Source organism: Molossus molossus, unplaced genomic scaffold, assembly GCF_014108415.1.
Source record: "Molossus molossus isolate mMolMol1 unplaced genomic scaffold, mMolMol1.p scaffold_m16_p_23, whole genome shotgun sequence".
Taxonomy (NCBI): domain Eukaryota; kingdom Metazoa; phylum Chordata; class Mammalia; order Chiroptera; family Molossidae; genus Molossus; species Molossus molossus.
In genome coordinates this window covers 13,510,089-13,531,653 of record NW_023425359.1, presented here as the reverse complement: position 1 = coordinate 13,531,653, position 21,565 = coordinate 13,510,089, and the positions used below count along the sequence as shown (strand labels likewise).

At 35.5% G+C, this 21,565-nt stretch overlaps 1 protein-coding gene across 6 annotated transcripts in view; it reads right to left on the bottom strand.

Annotated features, from left to right (window-relative positions):
• The window catches only part of CDC42BPA (CDC42 binding protein kinase alpha), a 222,747-nt gene that overhangs the window by 89,912 nt on the left and 111,270 nt on the right, over positions 1-21,565 (bottom strand). For all 6 annotated transcript variants that reach the window (XM_036277347.1, XM_036277348.1, XM_036277351.1 and 3 more), the window contains 2 exons: positions 7,839-7,961; positions 5,378-5,511 (listed from right to left, as the gene is read on the bottom strand). In XM_036277347.1, the coding sequence (XP_036133240.1) occupies positions 5,378-5,511; positions 7,839-7,961 (257 nt within the window). The remainder of the gene's footprint in view (positions 1-5,377; positions 5,512-7,838; positions 7,962-21,565) is intronic.

Below are 21,565 nucleotides of genomic sequence, written 5' to 3'. Positions count from 1 at the left end.
AAAAAGAGGCAATGTTACCTAACTCATTCTATGAAACCAGTATAATCTTGATATCAAGAAAAGATCAGAAAGATAAGGGAAAAAAATAACAAGATAACCTTACTAATGAAAATAAAATTTAAAAATCCTAAAGAAAAGATATTAGCAAATCAGTTTAAGTGATGTCTAAAGTGAGAAGCATGAGCTCTGGAACTAGACTCCTTGTGTTAAAATTCCAGCTCTATTATGATCTTGAACAAAAGTATTTAACTTCTCTGTGCTCAGACTTACCATCTGTAAAATGAGAATAATAATAATACCATTGCACTTACAAAGATTAAATGATCTAATATACGTAAAGTGCTTAAAATAGTGCTATTAGAACAGATGCTATGTGTTACCTATACTATCATATTATTATTAAGGAGATAATACATGGGCAATTTATGTTTAACCCGGAAATGCACAAGTGGTTTAACATTAAGAAAAGTCTATAAATATAATTTACCACACCAACTTATTAAAGGAGAACAATCATATAATTACATCAACAGATATTAAGAAGTCCCAAAAATGTGTTGCAACACTGTACATAAAAGCACATTTAATAAATTCAATACCCATTCTTGATAAAAATGGTTAGCAAAATAGGAACAGAAAACTTCCTTCCTGATAAGAAGCATTTGCAGAAAACATTATTATTAGTGGTGAAATAGTAAAAGCATTTTCTCTGAAATCAGGAATAAGATAGGAATGCCTGCAAGCAGCACTTCTATTCGATGTAGTAGTATAAGTCCAAGCTAATGCAGTGAGACAAGGAAAGAAAGAAACGTCATAAAAAATAAATAAAAGAAAGAAACAAAATTGTCATTATTTGTAAAATACTTTAAAGAATCTCAAATGTGTTATTACAATAAGAGTTTAGCAATGTTGCTAAAACAAGATCAGTAAGAAAATGTAATTTTTAAAGATACCATATAAAATATGAAAAAAATAGAGGATAAATTTAAGGAAAAGCAAACAGAACCTGTATAAAATTTTACAGAAACATTTTAAAACACTTGAAATATATGGAGAGATATAGCATGTTTGTAGATTAAAAGACTGTGGGGCTGTAGAGAAAAAAATTTTTTTTCCCAAAATACGTTTTTATTGATTTTTTAGCGAGAGAAAAAGAGCGAGAAACATCGACGTGAGAGAGAAACATTGACCAGAGAGAGAAGATGGGAGAGAGAGAGAAATATCAATGTGAGACAGAAACATCAATCAGCTGCCTCCTGTATGCCCCCTACTGGGGATCGAGCCCACAACATGGGCATGTGCCCTGACCAGGAATTGAACAGGGACCTCTTAGTCCATGGGACAACGCTCAATCCACTGAGCCACACCAGCTGGGTAGAGAAAATCTTTTTATGTTTTTGTACAGTTGGGCCTTTCTAAGTAAATTTTACTGAAACTTGGGACTTGCGCAAGCCTTTTAAAGTATTTTATGAGTAATTTAGATGGTGAGAAAATCCTAAGAGATTTAACTCCTAGACATGTGTGTTTCCCTTTCAAGAAGGTGTAGAGAGAGTTAAGAGCCTAAACCAGGGAGATACCTTCTTTATAAAGCTGGAGACTCTGCGAATAACTTTCCACTGGAATGCTTTATTTATATTCCCAAGTGTCCTGATTCCTTTTCTTTAGGTTTCCAAGGAGAGTCTCAGACGGGTGGGTGGAGTTAGGAGGGAAGCAGAAAGTATTTGCTTCTCTCCTCTATACACTTATTCAGGGCTCCACATCTATGATACTACAGACTGTTATGTGTATGGTTTTAACTATCCCGCAATCACTGAATTGCCCCAGAAGTAAAAACTGGCACACAGGGAGCCACATAGTTATTTTTTGCTGTATATACAGTAATCTCCACCCCCCCCCCCCATCCATGGATTTGCTCTTGGTTGACTAAGTTACCCTTAGTCAACCCAGGTCTGAAAATATGAAATAGGAAATTCCAGAAATAAACAATTCAGAAGTTTTAAATAGCCTGCCGTTCTAGACAGTGTGGTGAAATCTCATGCCACCTTGCGCTGCCCTGCCCATGACAGGAATCATCCCTTTGTCCAGTGTATCCACGCTGTATACACTACATGGCTGTTAGTCACTTAGGAGTTCTCTTGGTTATATCAGATCAACTGTCAGGGTATTATAGTGTTTATGCTCAAGTAACACTTATTTTACTTAATACATATAGAGTTCAGTACTATCCACGGTTTCAGGCACCCAATGGGGGTCTTGGAACATATACCCACTGACATGGGGGACTACTACCCATAATAACCTGTCCTGCTCTGAAATCAAGTGTGCATTTAGAATAATATTAATAAATATGGATAGTAGAAACTTAATGACTCAATACTGTAATGATATCAATTCTCCTAAAATTGCTCTATAGACTTCATGCAATTTTAATAAAAATCCCATCACAGTTGTCAAGAAGAGAACTGAGATAGATATCAATGCATGAATGTAAATCTGATTTATGACAGAGGTGACACTGCCCATCACTGGGGGAAGGAGTGCCTTTTAGTAAATGAACAACTGGTTAGCCATATGGGAAAAGTGAAAATGGATTATCTTACATGATACACAAAAATAATTTCTGGTGCATTAAATTTAAATATGCAAGATCAAACTTAAAAACTTCAAGATAAAAATTTAGGAGAACTGTTTTTTTACCTCAGATTTCTCATACAAGTCAAAAAATGCACTAACCATAAAAATATTTATAAATTTGACTACATTAAAATCAACAACTTTGTTCATCAAAAGATCCCATAAAAAAAGTGAAAAGACAAATCACTAACTGGGAGACATCTGTAACATATATAACTGACAAAAGATTAATATGACCTGGAATTTTCAAGAATTCTTACAACTAATAAGAAAAAGACAAACAACCCAACAGAAAATGTAAAAAGGATAGGCATTTCACAAAGAAGAAATATAAATGATAAACAGACATATGTGAAGATATTCAACCTCATTAGTAATGAGAGAAATGCAAATTAAGACCATAATGAGCCCTGGCCGGTTTGGCTCAGCAGTTAGAGCCTCAGCCTGCGGTCCAGAAAGACCTGGGTTTGGTTCCCGCAAAGGGCACGTACCTCGGTTGCAGTTTGTCCCCAGCCCTGTTGGTCATGCAGGTGGCAGCCACTCGATGTGTCCCTTTCAGGTCAATGTCTCTCTCTCTCTCTCTCTCCCTCTCTTTCTCTCTCTCCCTCCCACTCTATCTGAACAAAAAATGGAAAAATGTCCTCGGGTGAGGATTAAAAAAAATGAAATAATAAAAAAGACCATAATGAAACATCATTTTACCCTAGGTTGGCCCAAAAGGATATATCTAGTAATATGAAGTATTGTTTAATATAAAACTCCTATACACTAGTGGTGGGAGTATAAATCAGTGGAAAACAATTGGGTATTATAAAAAATAGAATCACTACATTGGCTATGATCCAATTATTCTATCAGTATTTGTGTGTGTGCACACATCAGAATATATGTTCAAGAATGTTCATAGCAACAAGGTTATAGTAGCTATCAATTATAAACAACTGAAACCTGAACAAAAATTTGGATAAACAAACTGTGGAGTGTTCACATATGATGTATTATATAGCTCTATAGCTACATAGATGAATCTTAGAAATATAACAAAGAAAAAAAAAAAAAAGCCAACTGCAAATTATTGCATAAATCATTTTACAAAGTTCAAAACAAGCAATACTGATATATTTAGAGATACACTAATATATCATTAAAAGTTTTTTTAAGCTTAACAAAATTTAGAATAGTGATTACCATTTTCAGTGACGTGAGGAGAAAGGGATAGACAGGGTTTGCCACAAAATAGGTAATGTTCTATTTCTTAAGTTAGATGGTAGGTTAAGAGATGTTCATCTGATTATTTCCATCAAAAGTTACTTAATGTTACATTTATTCTTTCATATGCATCAAATGAAAAAAATCTTTAAAAGAATATCTGCTGCCTATACAATATTAAGTAAATCATTTAAAATTCTTTATCAATGTTTCTTTTCAGCATTACCCACTTCTCGAAATATACTATTAATAATCTGTATATTAATATACTATTATTCTAAATGATATATAATATGGTTATTATATATAACTGTCAAATTATTATACTCTATACTTGTTATATTTTACATTATAGTATAAATTATATATATGATTATATAATTACATAATATTAATAGTATATTAACCTAATTCAATTTAACTTTTATAATTTCTGTCTTTTTTATTACCTTCATCAGTAAAGGTTGTTTTAGTTATAATTATTTCCATTTCTTTACTAAAAACAAGACTTCTAAATCTTCCCCAGCAGAATTGCATTCTGTATTACCAATGCATTATATATTACATCATTGAATGCAATTTTTACTGCACCATAAGCCACTCATTTCTTTTTTGAATTGGCTAATATTAATCCCAACATTTAAAAAGATATGTCAACACAGTGTGTGGTTTAAGTAAAGTATTTTTCTCTAGTGCCTGAATATTATGTATCCTATTGGACTGTGTCACAGTGTCCTAGCTATTAATACATTCTGTTAGTGTTTATAATACTGTTTAATTGTTACAGAAAGTTCTTATGAAAATAATTTTAGTTTGGTCATCTATGCTTTGAAAGACAAACTGACATTAAAAAAAATTATTAAAGCATTAAAGACATTTTCTACTATAATCTTTTAAGAATGTTGATTTTTCTTGTTTTTTTATCCTCACCCGAGGACATTTTTGCATTCATCTTCGGATAGAGTGAGAGGGGAGAGAGGGAGGATGAGAGAGAGAGAGAAACATCAATGTGAGAGAGACACATCAACTGGCTGCCACCCACATGACCCCAACTGGGCTGAGGACAAACTGCAACCGAGGTACGTGCCCTTAGCGGGAACCAAACCCGGGTCTCTCTAGACCGTGAGCTGACGCTCTATCTGCTGAGCCAAACCGGCCAGGGCTAAGAATGTTGATTTTCACAATAAAAATGTGCCTATATTTTTAATTTTTCTGCAGACACTAAACTGATTTTACTATTCTCTTATTTCTTCATATTTCTTTTTAAATAACATTCACTGTTAATAAAGTCCTTTGATTAGTAACTTCATAAAAGAACTAAAGATTATGAACTTTAAAGCCTCAAGAATATAAGTTTTTTCATTACTGGCTATTAATCAAATGACATACCAAAATAATGCTTAACTTTTAAACCAATGTTTACAGATAAAATATACTATGTATTAGTGTAATTCAATATGAATGCTTTCAGTAAACAAATTAAACAAGATTAAGAATTCAGAAAAGCCTTTAACAATATATCCATATGTTTTACCTTATTTAATTCTTCTCTTTCTTGTTGTAATGTTTTGATTTGTTTTTCATATGCCTTGATTTGTCTAAAAGCATCATCTAGTTCTCGCCTCACCGAATTAGCTTCTTCAAGCTGTTGTTCCAAGTGACTTGATTCTAAAAGAGAAGACAATGTTTCTTTTACTATTTATGTAAAAATAAATGCTTTAAACCAAAGTTTAAAACAACTAAATTAAAAATAAAAATTTTGAATTTAGGTTTATTGACACCACATACCACTTTGATTCATGACAACTAAATGCTTATCACGTAAAGATGATAAAGAGCGAATGCCAGTGTGAAGATGTGCAAAATGACTTACATATTTATTAGAATAAAAAGACTATAGTTCTAAAAAACAGTACCTTTAGAACCAATTAAAAATTTACAAGGAACAAAAAGAACAAAACCAGCCAAACAAATAAAACAGACAAGTTTAACTCTACTGTTTGTTGGCATCTGTGTGTTGATGTTAGTCAAATTACTGTAAGATGGTTTTGCTTCTAATATTGTGGTTCCAGATCACACAGTCTGGATAGTGATGATTGAATAATCAACTCTGGTTTCTAAAAGTAATTATTTAGAAACCACTAATCGAGGTCTGGTAGCTTGTTAGAAATCAGCATCTCAGGCCTACTCAGGCACACTCCAAACCTACTGAATCAGAATCTATTTTATTAAGATTCCTGGGTGACTTGTTCGCAAAATAAAGTATGAGAACAAATGCAAAAATAATTGGACATTGTTGGGTCTGACACTTTCAATAAATGAAGTGGTGTTTATATTAGTCCAATGGAAGAATAAATATTTCACCCTGGCCGGTTTGGCTCAGCGGTTAGAGCATCGGCCTGCGGTCCTGAGAGACTCGGGTTCGGTTCCCGCTAAGGGCGCGTGCCTTGGTTGCAGTTTGTCCCGGGCCCTGGTCGGTTGTGCGGGTGGCAGCCACTCGATGTGTTCCTTTCACATCAATGTTTCTCTCTCACTCTCTGTTCCTCTCTCTCCCTCCCACTCTACCTGAACAAAAAATGGAAAAATGTCCTCGGGTGAGGATTAAAAAAAAAAAAAAAAAAGAATAAATATTTCATTTATATAGACAAGTCCTGTAGTCAAAAAGCCACTTAAATGTATCAGTGTATCATACACAAACTGGTTCAAGTTACCTTAAATTCAATAATTTACTAATATTTAGTACCCTAAAATTATGTGTTTACTGAAAGCTTATTCATCTTAGGTATTTTGAAAGTCTAAATACTTTTATGGATAGTACAGTTTTTTAAAGAATTTTTGAAATTGTCTGCGAAGTGGCATTTGGTAAATTGCAAAGTGGCTAAGACTGGAGTCAGAGGAAGATTGGTATAATAATCAAAGCAGCTCTCTCTGATATGCAAGGGCATAATGTCATAGCTTTTCCATTATGTTCTTATTCCTAAAATAATTCATAATTCTTCTGAGATGAGATTTTACTTCTAATCATGATAGATACAACATTTATTATTGCCCCAATCATTCACCATTTCTCCTTTACTTACATAATTTAGGGGAGAGAGACGGGAAGGGGAGAGGGAGGAGGAGAAGAAGTAGGGGAGAGAAGGAGAGAGAGAGGGGGAGGGGGAGAAAGGGAGAGAGGGAAAGAATGTTTAGGGTTGGAGAGACAAAGACAATATATGGAGGCACAAACCACCAACCTCAAGGCAATAAAAGAATGGGTGTTACAAAGTACATTATGGGTTACAAAAATGTTTTATTAAAAAAAAAAAAATTCCATCCTGGCCGGTGTGGTTCAGTGGTTAGAGCACTGGCCCACGGACCAGAGAGGCCCAGGTTTGGTTCCCACTAAGGGCATGTACCTCAGTTGCAGTTTGTCCCCGGCCCTGGTTGGGGTCGTGTGGGTGGCAACCACTTGACGTGTTTCTCTCACACTGATGTTTCTCTCTCTCTTCCTCCCTCTCTCCCTTCCACTCTAACTGAAAATAAATGCAATAATGTCCCCAGGTGAGGATTAAAAAACAAAATTTCACATGCCTTAATGCCTGTATATGTAATTCCCTTGTCGGTCCTTCCTCACTCCTAACCCTCTTTCCCCTACTCATATGTATACTTTGTCAGACAAATTCCAATTAAATATCCCAAACTAATAGGTCTTCCAAAAAATTCATCTTTGTTAACTTAAATCTGGGTTAGGTGCTCCTCCTATGTACTCTACTTGTCCCCGTGTTTATTTTTCTTATAGCCTTTACACATATATTGCAAAAACTATTTCTCTTTTTCCCAGACAAAAATGTGAGCTCCTGAGAGCAGAAACCATTCTTATTTGCTTTACCCTCACTGGTATATAGCCCATACCACATAACACATGACAAGTACTCAGTAAATGTTTCATGTGTGAATAAAACATTTGTTTTCAATCTACTAAAATGAATTAACAGTGAATCACAGAAATTTACCTCTTACTTGTTTCCTTAGTTTTTCAATTTCTTCCTTTAAATTTTTTATTTCTAAATCTTTGCTTGCTGTTAGTGGACCATCAACAGTTGAATACTGCAGAGCTTGGACAGTCTGTGTTGACTCTTTATAAAATAAAAATAAAAGGAAAAACTAATAACAATATATATTTCTTTCTAGAGAAATCCTTATATAATTCTACTAGTCAAAAGATCTACCCATTGATAAAAAGCATGTAAACACATTAAATCACAAAACTCCACTGTAGCCATCTTTAAAATTACAATATACAGGGTGGGGCAAAAGTAGGTTTACACTTGTTCATATGAAAATAATAATAATACAAGAACAAACTGTTTCACATACTCACAACTGTAAATCTACTTTTGCCTCACCCTGTATGTAGGAAAGTATCCTCATGTAATAAACGTTCTCTCAGATAATATATGAAAAATGAGATTGGTGTTTGAAGGAAGGTTTTAGGGTGTTAATATACAATATACAATATGTAAAAGTGCTGGCCTTCTGATTTTTACGCATGGAAGTTGAGGCCCACCTACAGATGACTTTGGCTCATTAGTTTAGTAAAACTACAAATTATGGTTCTGAAAAGATGTAAGGTATTAAAGAAACATTAACTCTGTTGAGTGTTATTCCCAGATAGTATCAAAAGATATGGAAAAAAACTTTAAAACCATTTAGGTAAGAAATAAAACTATCCTGCCCTGGCCAGTTTGGCTCTGCAGTTAGAGCATCAGCCTGCAGACCGAAGAGTCCCAGGTTCGGTTTCCGCTAAGGGCATGTACCTTGGTTGCAGTTTGTCCCTGGCCCCGGTTGGGGTCCTGTGGGTGGCAACCAGTGGATGTGTCTCTCTCACGTCGATGTTTCTCTCTCTCTCTTCCTCCCTTTCTCTCTCCTGCTCTATCTGAAGATAAATGCAAAAAAGTCCTTGGGTGAGGATTAAAAAAAAAAAAAGAAATAAAACTATCCTTGTCCAAAAATAGTAAAGCTCTACCTTAACATCATCGTTAGTATAAATCATTACTAACTGGTCTATATTAGTCATGCACCGCTTAACTACACTATGTTCTGAGAAATGCACTGTTAGGCAATTTCATCATGGAACGTCATAGAGTGCACTTACACAAACCGAGATGGCATATCCTACTAATGTAATTGTGTGTGCTGTATTTTTATATGACTGGCAGCACAGATTTGTTTACACCAGCAACACCACAAACATGTGAGTAATGAGTTGCTCTATGACTTTAAGACAGCTACAATGTCATTAAGCCATAGGAAATTTTAAATCTAATTATAATCTTATGGGATCCTGATGTTATACATGGTCCACTGTTGACCAAAATGTCATTATATAGTACATCACTATATTTATTTATATATTGCTTTATGTAACTTATTAGTTATATATCTTATATTAGTACTTAAACATATTAAATATATATTGAACTCCAAAGGACTATGACCTTCAGAGGATGGAAATTTTCTAATTAATCTTCACCATCTGTATGGAGACTATCATCATCATCATGCATAGTTGTCAATAAATGTTTGTTAATTTGAATTAAAGGTGTTAGATACACCATACTGTGCATGCAATCACTGTCTACATCCAATAAGTATTTCTTACATGTTTCATCTTTGGGTTTAAACATCAGTAAAAAAATGCAGAGATATGGGAGATATAAAAATACCACGTGGACATTAGTGGAAGCTACTTTTCCTCTTACACCCCCCATTGTGCAGGATGTGGAGGTGGGGTAGGTATCCTTGCTCGTCTTTGCCACCTCTGTCCTCCCTGTAAGTCCCAGGTCTGCTGCAATCCTCATTACCTGTTTATTATAGTTACCCACTATCTTATTCTCCCTTTGAATAACAATTCTACACACAATTTACCTCTTTCCATTACAACTCTTATTATTCTTAATGATTTTAACATCAAAACAGACAACCCATCCAACACTCTGGCTTCTCAGGCACACAAGTCCCCTGTGGCAGGACCAGCAACTAGTCCTCTCCTCTTGCTTGTGAACCATATTCAGGTATCAGGCTACAATGTGCAAAGGTAAGTGAGCCCAGCCAAAACTGGGGATAGTTTAAGTCAATTATGGTAATCCCATTCAAACTGTAACCTGTTCTGTGAATTTAGGCTCAAGTTTGCCCTGAATTGAAGAATATTAGGCTGGAAAAAATAATCACAGCTTCTGAAGAATGGGTTGGGATGGTACAATAATTTGGAAACCTTAGGATCCCTAAATATACGGTGCTATTTTCCTCATAGTATATTTGTTTTATCTGGGGGCTGCACAGAAATTAAGAAGAAGGTCAGACTGAAATCTCCTACGATATTAGAGTATACAGAGGCACAGCCTGACTCAAGGAAAAGGGTCTGTCTCAAACACATGGCCAGTCTCTCCATCAAGACATTGGCCGTATTTGGAAGTGGCATGGGGCAGGAGGGTAAAGGGCAGAATAAATCTCCCACAGTTTATAAAGTGAGGGAGGAAAAAACCCAACCAATCTCTAACTAGTAACCCCTCATGACATCTGAAACCAGAGGTAGGTTGAATCTAATTAAAACTGCAATCCAGTCTTGTTCTAACTCAATTCCTGATTGGACAAAGGAAAAACCCTACTGAAGTGAAAGTAACACAAATCTCTATGTTACTTTTATCTATGATACTTGTCATTCAATAAAAATTGTGAAAAGCATGAAAGTTTGATCAATAGCCAGGAGAAAAAATGGAAACAGAGACAGACCCACACATAATTTAGGCATTGGAATTACCACACAAGGACTTTAAAATAATAATATATTAAAGAAAATCGAGAAAAGAATTAAAAAGATGTAAATTTTCAAGAGAGAACTGAAATCTTTAAGAACCAAATGAATATTACTGAACTAAAAGAGACAGTATCTGAAATTAAGACTCATTAGAAGACAGGAGTAATGATCCTAAAGTCAAGTCAATAGAAAATATTCAAAGTGAACTCAAAGAAAACTTCAGAACGGGAGGAACAAGATCAGACATGTGGACACAGTATAAGATACATACAATTGGAATCCCCAAAAGAGAAGAATGAACAGGGCAAAAAAATATCCACAGAGATTATAGTTTAGAGGATTTTCCAAAATTGATCAAGAATATTAATAAAGATTCCAGAAGCTCAGTATATCCACATAGGATTTTATATTAATGTAAAGTAAATTACATGTAGGCAGATCATAGTCAAACGGCTTGAAATTGGTTAAGGAGAAAACCTTAAAAGCAGAGAGAGGGTAAAAAGTATACATTCAAGAGACCAAGATTAGTAGTTGGCTTTTCAAATACAGCGGATGGAGGAATAATATCTGTATAGCAATGAAAGAAAAAAATGCCACGCTAGATTTCTAACCCAGCAAAATATCCTTCAAAAATGAAGGCAAAAGTATCTCAAACAAAATCTCAGAGATTTTTGTCACACATCAAAACAAACACTAAAGGAAGTTTTTCAGATTAAAGAAAAATGACTGTAGTTGAAACATGAATCACTAGGGAGAAACAAAGAGCAAACAATAAAAGGATAACTATGTGAGGAAATAAAAAGATCTTTTTTAAAATTAATGAATAAACATCAAAAGTAACAATAAATGTATTGAAAGGTTTATAATACGGAGGTAAAATATATAACAACAATCACACAAAGGACTGTTGTAAGGTTTTTATATTGTTTCTCAAGTGGTAAAATAAAAGTTATTTTTCAAAAAAGAATATATAAAGACCTAAAGGAAAAAATGAGCAAGAACTTTGAAATAGGGTCTTCACAAGACTAAATATCCAAATGGATAGTAAATATATGAAAAGACACTCAACCTCATTACTTATTAGGGAACCAAAAATTAAAATTATAGCATATACTGCTGGGGGGGGGGGGATAAAGAGAGAGAGAGAGAATGTTCACAGAAGCTAAGCTCATAATAGTCAATATGTGGAAATAACAGAAATGATCAAAAGCAACAAATTAGATGCTGTGTTCTGAATATCTGTGCCTCCCAAATAAATATGTTGAAATTCTAACCACCCAAAGATGATGTTAATAGAAGATGGGTCTTTGGGAGGTACTTAGGTTATGAGGGTGGAGTCCTCATGAGGCCATATAAAAGAGAGCCCCTGAAGCTCCCTAGCCCGTTCCACCAGGTGAGGACACAGCGAGAATGCACTGGCTACAAACCATGACCCTCACCTGACCATGCTGGCATGTTGATCTTAGACTTCCAGCCTCCAGAACTGTGAGAAATAAATTTCTGTTGCTTTTAAGCCACCTAATCTGTTGTATTTAGTTAGATAAGCCAGAACATATTAAGACAGTGGATAAACAAAATTTTTGTAATACTATACAATGTAATACTAAACAGCAATATAAAAAAAAAGAACAAACTATTTATATACATAACAGATGAATCTGAAAAACATGTTGAGTGAAAAAGCCAGATACAAATAAGATCATACTATATGGTACCCTTTATATGAAGTTCAAGAACAGGTAAAATTAATAATAAAAAAATTTAAAACAGTGTTTATTTCTGAGTGGTGGGAAACAAACTGGTAAGGTGGGCATGAGGGAACTTTATGCTATGCTACAAATGTTCTATACATTAATTGGGGTGAAGGTTACATGAATGTACACATATATAAACATTTACAGGACTTTTACTTAAGAATAGAGCACTTATACACCATTTAAAAATCAAAACAGAGGGCCATCAGCATCATGGTGGTGTGGGTCATTCCTCTTTTCTATCTCCGCTGATTTACAACTAATTGGACATCCACAACCAAACAAAAGTCCCTCTGTACAGCATTCCAGTATACCCAAGAGATCCACCCAACTACATATCCAAAACTGGGTAGATTTGACCTAGGAGGAGGCTACAGAACCATGGGAATTTCAGCACCAGGGGTAGCAGCAGAGACCTTTCTGGCAGAGATAGAAAGTGAAAGAGATAACTAAAAGCCTGGCCTAGAGGGCTTCATCTGGAGGGAACCCTATGCTCTTTAGCAACACTTGGCTTTCTGAGGAGAGAACTCAGTAACTGGGGGGAGGGAAAGGAAAGGTAAGAAGACAGACAAAGAGAGCTAAATGTCCTGCTGTCGCCCACAGACCTCTGGGACTCCCCAGCCCGAGGATCCCCTCACCAGGCCAGGAGCACACCCAAAGCTCCAGGTACTAAGCACCTCCCTCTACCCTGCTACCAGCATATTTAAGTGTATTAAAAACTTCAGAAGTGAGTCAGTCTCCTTAAGAGAAACCAAAAAACTTGTGATATATCGCCATCTTCTGGAAAACAAAAGAAAGGTTTCTGGTTGCCAAGCTGTTGAACTGTTACAATCAAAGTAAACCAAGCCTTACCTAAATAAGAAAGATATTTGCTCCTTCAAATGTGATGACAGAGGCACATTTCATGACATGTTAAAAGATCACAGTGATACAGTACAAAAAGAAAATGACAATTCTCTAGCAACCAAATTTAAAGACATGAAATACTGAAATCTGATAAAGAATTCAAAATAACAGTTGTAAAGGAATTCAACAAATTAAAAGAAAACTCAGAAAGGCAATTCACAGTGAACTCAGGAATAAAATTAATGAACAGAATAAGTAATTTCCCAAAGAGATGAAATTATAAAAGAACCAAGCAAAAATTCTGGAGCTGAAGAAGTCAATATATAAGATGAAGAATGTATTAGAAAGCACTGGAAATAGAGTAAACCACATGGAAGAGGGAACAGCAATCTGTATAATAGGCATTAGAAATGATTCAGGTAAAAAAGGAGAGAAAATTAATATTGTTAAAAGTGAAGAAAACCTACAAGAGTTATCGGACTCCTTTAGAGAAGCCAACATAGGAATAACGGGTATACCAGAAGGACAAGGGAGGGAGGCAGAAAGTTTATTTAAACAAATCATAGTTGAGAACTTTCCAATCCTGGAGAAAGGACCAGACGTACAAGCCCACAAAGCTGACAGAACACTTTACTCTCTCAATAAAAAAAGACCTTCAACACACATTAAATGAAATTGTCAAAAGTCAATGACAAAGAATTAATTTTAAGGAAAGCAGGTGTGTGTGGGGGGGGTTATAAACTACAAAGAAACCCCATTAGGCAATCAGATTTCTCAGCAGAAACTCTATAATCCAGAAGGTACAATCACATACTCAAAATACTGAAAGATAAAAAATGCCAGCCAAGAATACTCTATTTAGCAAAGTTATCCTTCTGATATTAAGGAGGAATAAAGGCTTTCCCAGATAAACAAAAGCTGAGGAAGTTCACTACTAGGCATGCCTTAAAAGAAATGCTGAAATGAGCTCTTCAAGCTAAAATGAAAAGATGAAAGTATACAAAACTTTGCTTAAGGTGATAGAACTACAAAACTGTAACTCTATTTTAGATTAGTGTTAACAATTATAGCATAAATGTTATGGGGGGAAAGCATTGAAAATAACCATAGCTACTACAATTTGGTAACAAATTCACACTAAAAAAGATAATTTGTGACATCAAAATTTAAAGAGAAGAGTAAAAGGATAGAAATGTTATAGGTGAATAAAGATAAAGGGTTATCAGCAGAAAAAAGTACTATTTTATCTACGAGACATTTTATGTAAGCCTCATGCTAACCACAAAGCGAAAATCTAGAGCATAGACATGAAACAACAAAGAGGGGAAGATGAATGAGTATATAACCACAGAAAACCATCAAGTTACAAAGGTAAACAGAAACAGAAGGGAAAAGAAAAAAATGTGAGATTCAAAATAACCAGAAGGAACAATGTAAAATAAAAGCAGTAAGTCCTTACATATCAATAATCACCCTGAATGTAAATGGATTGAACTCATCAATCAAAAGGCACAGAGTGGCTTGTTGGATGAATTAGAAAACAAGACCCAACTAGATGCTGCCTTGAGGAGACTCATTTCAACTCTAAAGACACACATAGGCTCAAAATGCAGGGATAGAAGATGATATTTCAAGTAAGCAGAAACCATAACAAAGTGGGCATAGCCTTACTTATATCAGACAAAATAGACTTCAAGCCAAAAACAGTAACAAGAGACATAAAGATCATTATATAATGATAAAGGGGTCAATACATTAAGAAGATATAACAAATGTAAATATATATGCTTCTGAACATACAAACACCAAATAAATTAAGCAAATACTAACAGATCTTAAGGGAGAAATACACAAAATACAGTAACAGTGGGAGATTTCAATACCCTAGTATCAACAATGAATCAATCATCCAGACAGAAAATAAACAAGGAAACATTGGAATTGAACCATGCTTTAGAACAAATGGACTAAACAGACATATACAGAACATTCCATCTAACAGCAGCAGGATACAAGTTCTCAAGTGCACACAGAACATTCTCCAAGATAGTTCATAAGATAGGACACAAAACAAATCTTAGCAAATTTATAAATATTAAAATCTATTCTGAGTACAACGGTATAAAATCAGAAATCAACAAGAGAAAAGTAAGATGGCTACATATATGTGCAAACTAAACAACACACTTCTGAATAACCAGTGGATCAAAAAAGAAATCAAAATTATCTCAAAACAAATGAAAACAAATACAACAAATCAAATTTGTGGAATGCAGCAAAAGCCATTTTAGAGGAAAGTTTGTAGCAATAAATGCACATATTAAGAAATTAGAAAAATCTCAATAAATAACCTAACTTTACATTTCAAGGAACTAGAAAAAAATAAATTAAACCCAAACTTAGCAGAAAAGGGAAAATAGTAAAGATCAAAGGCAGGAGGAGCAAGGAGGAGAGAGTCAACGGCAGGGAGATGTCTGTAATACTTTCAACAATTAAAAAAAAAAAGAAAAGAACATTCACAAACACATTCAAAAAGAATATGAGCCAGAAAAATGAGTCATAGAAAGAAAAAAAAGATCAGAGCAGAAATAAATAAAACAGAGACCAGAAAAATAGTACAAAGAATCAATGAAACTAAAAGCTGGTTCTTCAAAAAGATAAAATCAACAAAGCTTTATCTGGAATAACTAAGAAAAAAAGACTCAAAAAAAATTTTAAATGAAAGAAGAGGCATTACAATTGATACTACAGAATCACAGAGCATCATAAAAGACTCCAATGAAGAATTATATGCCAAGAAATTACATAACCTAGAAGAAATGGATACACTTCTAGAAATACACAACCTACCAAGACCAAATCAAGACAAAAATAGAAAACAGACCAATAATTAATAAGAGATTAATTAGAACAGTAATCAAAAACCTCCCAAACCAGAAAATCCCAGGACCAGACAGCCTCATGGTGAATGTTTAAAGAACTACTGTGTGGTTCAGTGGTTTAGCATTAACCCATACAACAAGAGACATACAACAAGAGATCACTGGTTCACTTCCTGGTCAGGACACACGCCCAGGTTGTGAGCCAAATTCCCCAGTGGGGGGGAGGGGACATGCAGGAGGTGGCCAATGATGTTCTCTCTCATCGATGTTTCTATCTCTCTCTCCTCACTTCCTCTCTAAAATCAATAAAGGGGAAAAAAATTTTTGTAAGAAAATAAAGAAGAACTGACACCAATCCTCCACAAACTCTTCTAAAATATCAAGGAGGAGAGAACACTTCCAAACTCATTCTGAGGACAGCATTACCTTGGTACCAAAACCAGATGAGGGGCACAAAGGAAACTATAAACCAACATCTCTGATAAATATGGATGCAAAAATTCTCAACAAAATATCAGCAAACCAAATCAAGAACATATTAAAAAGATTATACACAATAACCAAACTGGATTTACTTCTGAAATGCAAGAATGGTTCAACATATGCATTTCAATAAATGTAATACAACAATCAATAAAATGAAAGATAAAAATCTCACAATCATTTCAATAGACACAGAAAAAGCATTTGACAAAATATAACATCTTTTCATGATAAAAACCTTAACAGATTGGGTAAAGAAGAAACATCTCAATATAATAAAGGCCACAATCAACAAACCCATAATATACTAAAGAGAAAAACTGAAAATTTTTCCTCTAAGATCAGGAAGATGACAAGAATGCCCACTCTCACCATTCTTATTCAACACAAAACTGGAAGTCCTAACTAGAGCCATTAGGCAAGACTAAAAAAATAAAAGGCATTCAAATAAAAAAAAGAAAGAAGTAAAACTGTCACTATTTGCTGATGATATGAATTTTTTATATATAGAAAATTCCAAAGAACCAAAAAACTGTTGGAACTAATCAAGGATTTCAGCAAAGTTGCAGAATACAAAATCAACTTAGAGAAATCAGCTGCATTCTTTTACACTAATGAAACATCTGAAAAAGAAAGAAAACTACCTCACTTCATAATAGCATCGAAAGCAATAAAATGCTCAGGAATAAATTTAACCAAGGAAGTAAAACATCTATATAATGAAAACCACAAGACTTCGCTGAAAGAAACAGAAGATACAAACAAATGGAAAAACATTCTGTGTCCATGGATGAGAACTAATATTACTAAAATGGCCATACTACTCAAAGCCATCTACAGATTCAATACAATATCAATCAAAATACCAAAGCTGCCCTGGCTCAACAGTTAGAGCGCTGGCCTGCAGACCAAAGGGTCTCAGGTTCGATTCCCAGTCAAGGTCAAGTACCTTGGTTGCAGGTTGGATCCCCAGCACTGATCGGGGTCATGTGGGAGGCAGCCAATAGATATGTCTCACGTCGATGTTTTTCTCTCTTTCTCTCCCTCCCTTCCACTCTATCTAAAAATCAATGGAAAAATAATCCTCTGGTGAGAATTAAAAAAAAACAAAAAAAACTGCTCTGGCTGGTTTTGCTCAGCGGTTAGAGCGTTGGCCCATGAACCAGAGAGTCCCGGGTTTGGTTCCCACTAGGGGCACATACCTCGGTTGCAGTTTGGTCCCAGTTGGGGTCGTGTGGGTGGCGACAACTCGATGTGTGTCTCTCTCATGTTGATGCTTCTCTCTCTCTCTTTCTCCCTCTCTCCCTCCCACTCTATCTGAAGATAAATGCAAAAATGTCCTCAGGTGAGGACTAAATAATAAAAAATAAAAAAACAAAACAAAAACAAAGACATTCTTCACAGAAATAGAAGAAATAAACCTAAGATTAGTGTGGAACCACAAAAAACCCCACAAATATCCAAAGCAATCCTGAGAAAAGAAGAACAAAGCCAGAGGTATCATGCTTTCTGATTGCAAACTATACTACAAAGTCATAGTAATAAAAACAGTATGGTACTGGCATAAAACAAAGAAATCCAGAATTAAATTCTGGCATATATGATGAACTAATGTTCAACAAGGGAGTCAAAAACACCCAATGGGGAAAGGATAATGCTGGGAAAACTGGAGAAACACATGCAGAACAATGAAATTGGACCCCTATCTCACACCACTCAAAAAAAAAAAAAAGATGAATTCAAAATAGATCAAAGACTTAAACATAAAACCTTAAACCATAAAACACCGAGAAAGAAAACATAGGGTAGAAGCTCTTCAGCACTGGTCTTGGCAATGACTTTCTGAATATGATTTTAAATTTTGTTTTGTTGATGTTAAAACCTCAAACAACAAAACAAACAACAAACAGGACTGCATCAAACTCAAAAGCTTCTGCATAGCAAAAGAAAAATGAACCACATGAAAAGAAAACCTAAGAGTAGGAGAAAATTTTTGCAAACTATCAGATAAGGAGCTAATATTCAAAATATGAAAAACTCATATAACTTAATAACAACAACAACAAAAAAATAGACAATCCAATTTAAAATAGGCAGAATAGCCCTGGCTGGTTTGGCTCTGCGGTTAGAGCATTCACCTGCAGACTGAAGGGTCATGGCTTTGATTCCCAGTCAAGGGCACATACCTGGGTTGTAGGTTCAATCCCTGGCCCCAGTCAGCGTCACGTGGGAGGCAACCAATCAATAGGTCTTTCTCACATCTCTCTCTCTCTCTTTCCCTCCCTCCCACTCTCTCTTAAAAAAACAAAACAAAAAAACAATGGAAAAATATCCTTGGGTGAGAATTAGCATAACAAATAAATAAATAAAATGGGCAGAATACCTAAATAGATATTTTTCCCAAAGAGGACATCAAAATGGCCAACAGATACATGAAAAGATGTCCAACGTCACTAATCATCAGGGAAATGCAAATCAAGACCACAATGAGACATTACCTCACACCTGCTAGAAGGGCTATCATCAAGACAAGAGACAACTAGATGCTAAAAAAGGGAACCCTTAAACACTGTTGGTGGGACTGTACACTGATCCAACCACTATGCAAAACAATATGAAGGTTCCTTAAAAAAATAAATATAGATCTACCATATGATCCAGGAAAGAACTCACTGAAAGGTACCATTCAGCCCTGGCCAGTTTGGCAGAGCAGTTAGAGTGACAGCCTGTGGACTGGAGAATCCCTGGTTCGGTTCCTGCTAAGGGCATGTACCTCAGTTGCAGTTTGTCCCTGGCCTTGGTTGGAGTTGTGCAGGTGGCAACCACTTGGTGTGTCTCTCTCACATCAATGTTTCTTTCCCACCCCCAACTCTATCTGAAGATAAATGCAGAAATGTTCTCGGGTGAGGATGAAAAAAAAAAAAAAGGTAACATTCAAGTAGAGTCCTGAAGGAGGAAAGAGAATGAATCATGAGTCATGTGTATTCATGTGAATACCCAAGGAAGAACATTTACAGCAGGACAACTGCTATGGCAAAGGCCCTGGGGTGGGGATGTACCTTTCTGTGAAAAGAACAGCCAAGGAGCCCAGACTAGCTAAAATAGAATGAACAAAAAAGAGAGTAGCAGGGGGTAAGCCAGAAAGGTAATAAGCTGGATCATACATGAAATGAGTTTGGCTGTTAATGTGAGTGAGATGGAAAACTATTAGGGGTGGGGATGAGATAGTGAAGTAAAATGATCTAAATTATATTTTAACAGGATTACTTGGTTCTTATGTTAAAGATAGATGTAGGACAATAACTTACACCATACATGAGAATAAACTCAAAATGAATAAAAGACTTAAATGTAATTCGTGAATCCATAAAAATCGTAGAAGAAAATGTAGGCATCAAAATCTCAGACATCATACGCAGCAGAATTTTCACTGATAACATCTAAGGCAAGAGAAACAAAGGGAAAAATGAACACATGGGACTACATCAAACTAAAAGCTGCACAGAAAAAGAAACAACCATCAAAATGGAAAGGGATCCCACTATATGGGAGACCATAATCGCCAATGATACATCAGATAAGGGGTTAATTTCCAAAATATATAGAGTGCTCATACAACTCAACAAAAGGAAGACAAAGAACCCAATTAAAAAATGGGCAGAGGACCTAAATAGACACTTCTCCAAAAAGGACATACAAATGGCCAAGAGACATATGAAGAAATGCTCAACATCACTAATCATCAGAGAGATACAAATTAAAACAACTATGAGGTATCACCTTACACTTGTCAGAATGGCCGCCATCAACAAATCATCAAACAAGTGTTGGCGAGGGTGTGGAGAAAAGGGGACTCTAGCACACTGATGGTGGGAATGAAGACTGGTGCAGCCACTGTGGAAAACACTATGGTGTTTCCTCAAAAAATTAAAAATTGAACTGCCATTTGACCCAGTGATCCCACTTCTAGGAATATACCCTAAGAAACCTAAAACACCAAACAAAAGAATATATGTACCACTATGTTCATAGCAGCACTATTTACAATAGCTAAGATCTGGAAACAACCAAGTATCCATCAGTAGATGTGTGGATTAAAAAGCTGTGGTACATGTACACAGTGGAATACTATGCAGCTGTAAGGAAGAAAGATCTCTTATCTTTTGAGATGGTATGGAAGGACCTGGAGAGTATTATGCTAAGCGAAACAAGCCAAGCAGAGAAAGACAAATATCACATGATCTCACTTATTTGTGGAATATAATGAACTTAACAAACTGCTGAACAAAATTAATCCAGAGACATGGAGGTGGGGTACAGACTGACAAGCCTCAGAGGAGGAGGATTTGTGGGGGAAGAGATAAACCACAGAACCTACATGCATGTATGCATGAGCAATGAACATAGACAACAAAGCTGGGGATGAGGTCAGGGGAAAGGGGAGGAGGGTGTCAATGGGGAAAAATGAGAAACATATGTAACAAAAAAAATAAACAAATAAAAAAGTGGGGAAAAAAATAAAGGTAGATGTAGGAAGGGGACAGGGGGTAGGGAAGATGTAAGGCAAGGGAACCAGTTAGGAAGCTATTACAATACAGGTGAGTTGAGTATGATTTGGGTGAGGTAACACCACAGTGAGTGATAATCAGATTCTGGGTTGCAGAGCTGAACTGATCTGCTGATGGATCAGATGTGAGGTGTGAGAAGATGAGGGCTTAAAGATAACTCTATGGTTTTCATTTTGAACAACTAAAATCATGGAGTGTTCTGGAGTATCTAACATTTAGTCATCAAAGACTTAAGGGGAAAGCAGCAAATGAGACTGAAAATAACTAGTTTATGAGGAAAAAGAAAACCAGGAGATTAATGTGTCCCAGAGGCCAAAAGAAGAAAGAGCTATTAGGTGGGGGAAGTGGTCAAGTGGATCAAATGCTGACGGGTTAAAAGATGAGCTCTGG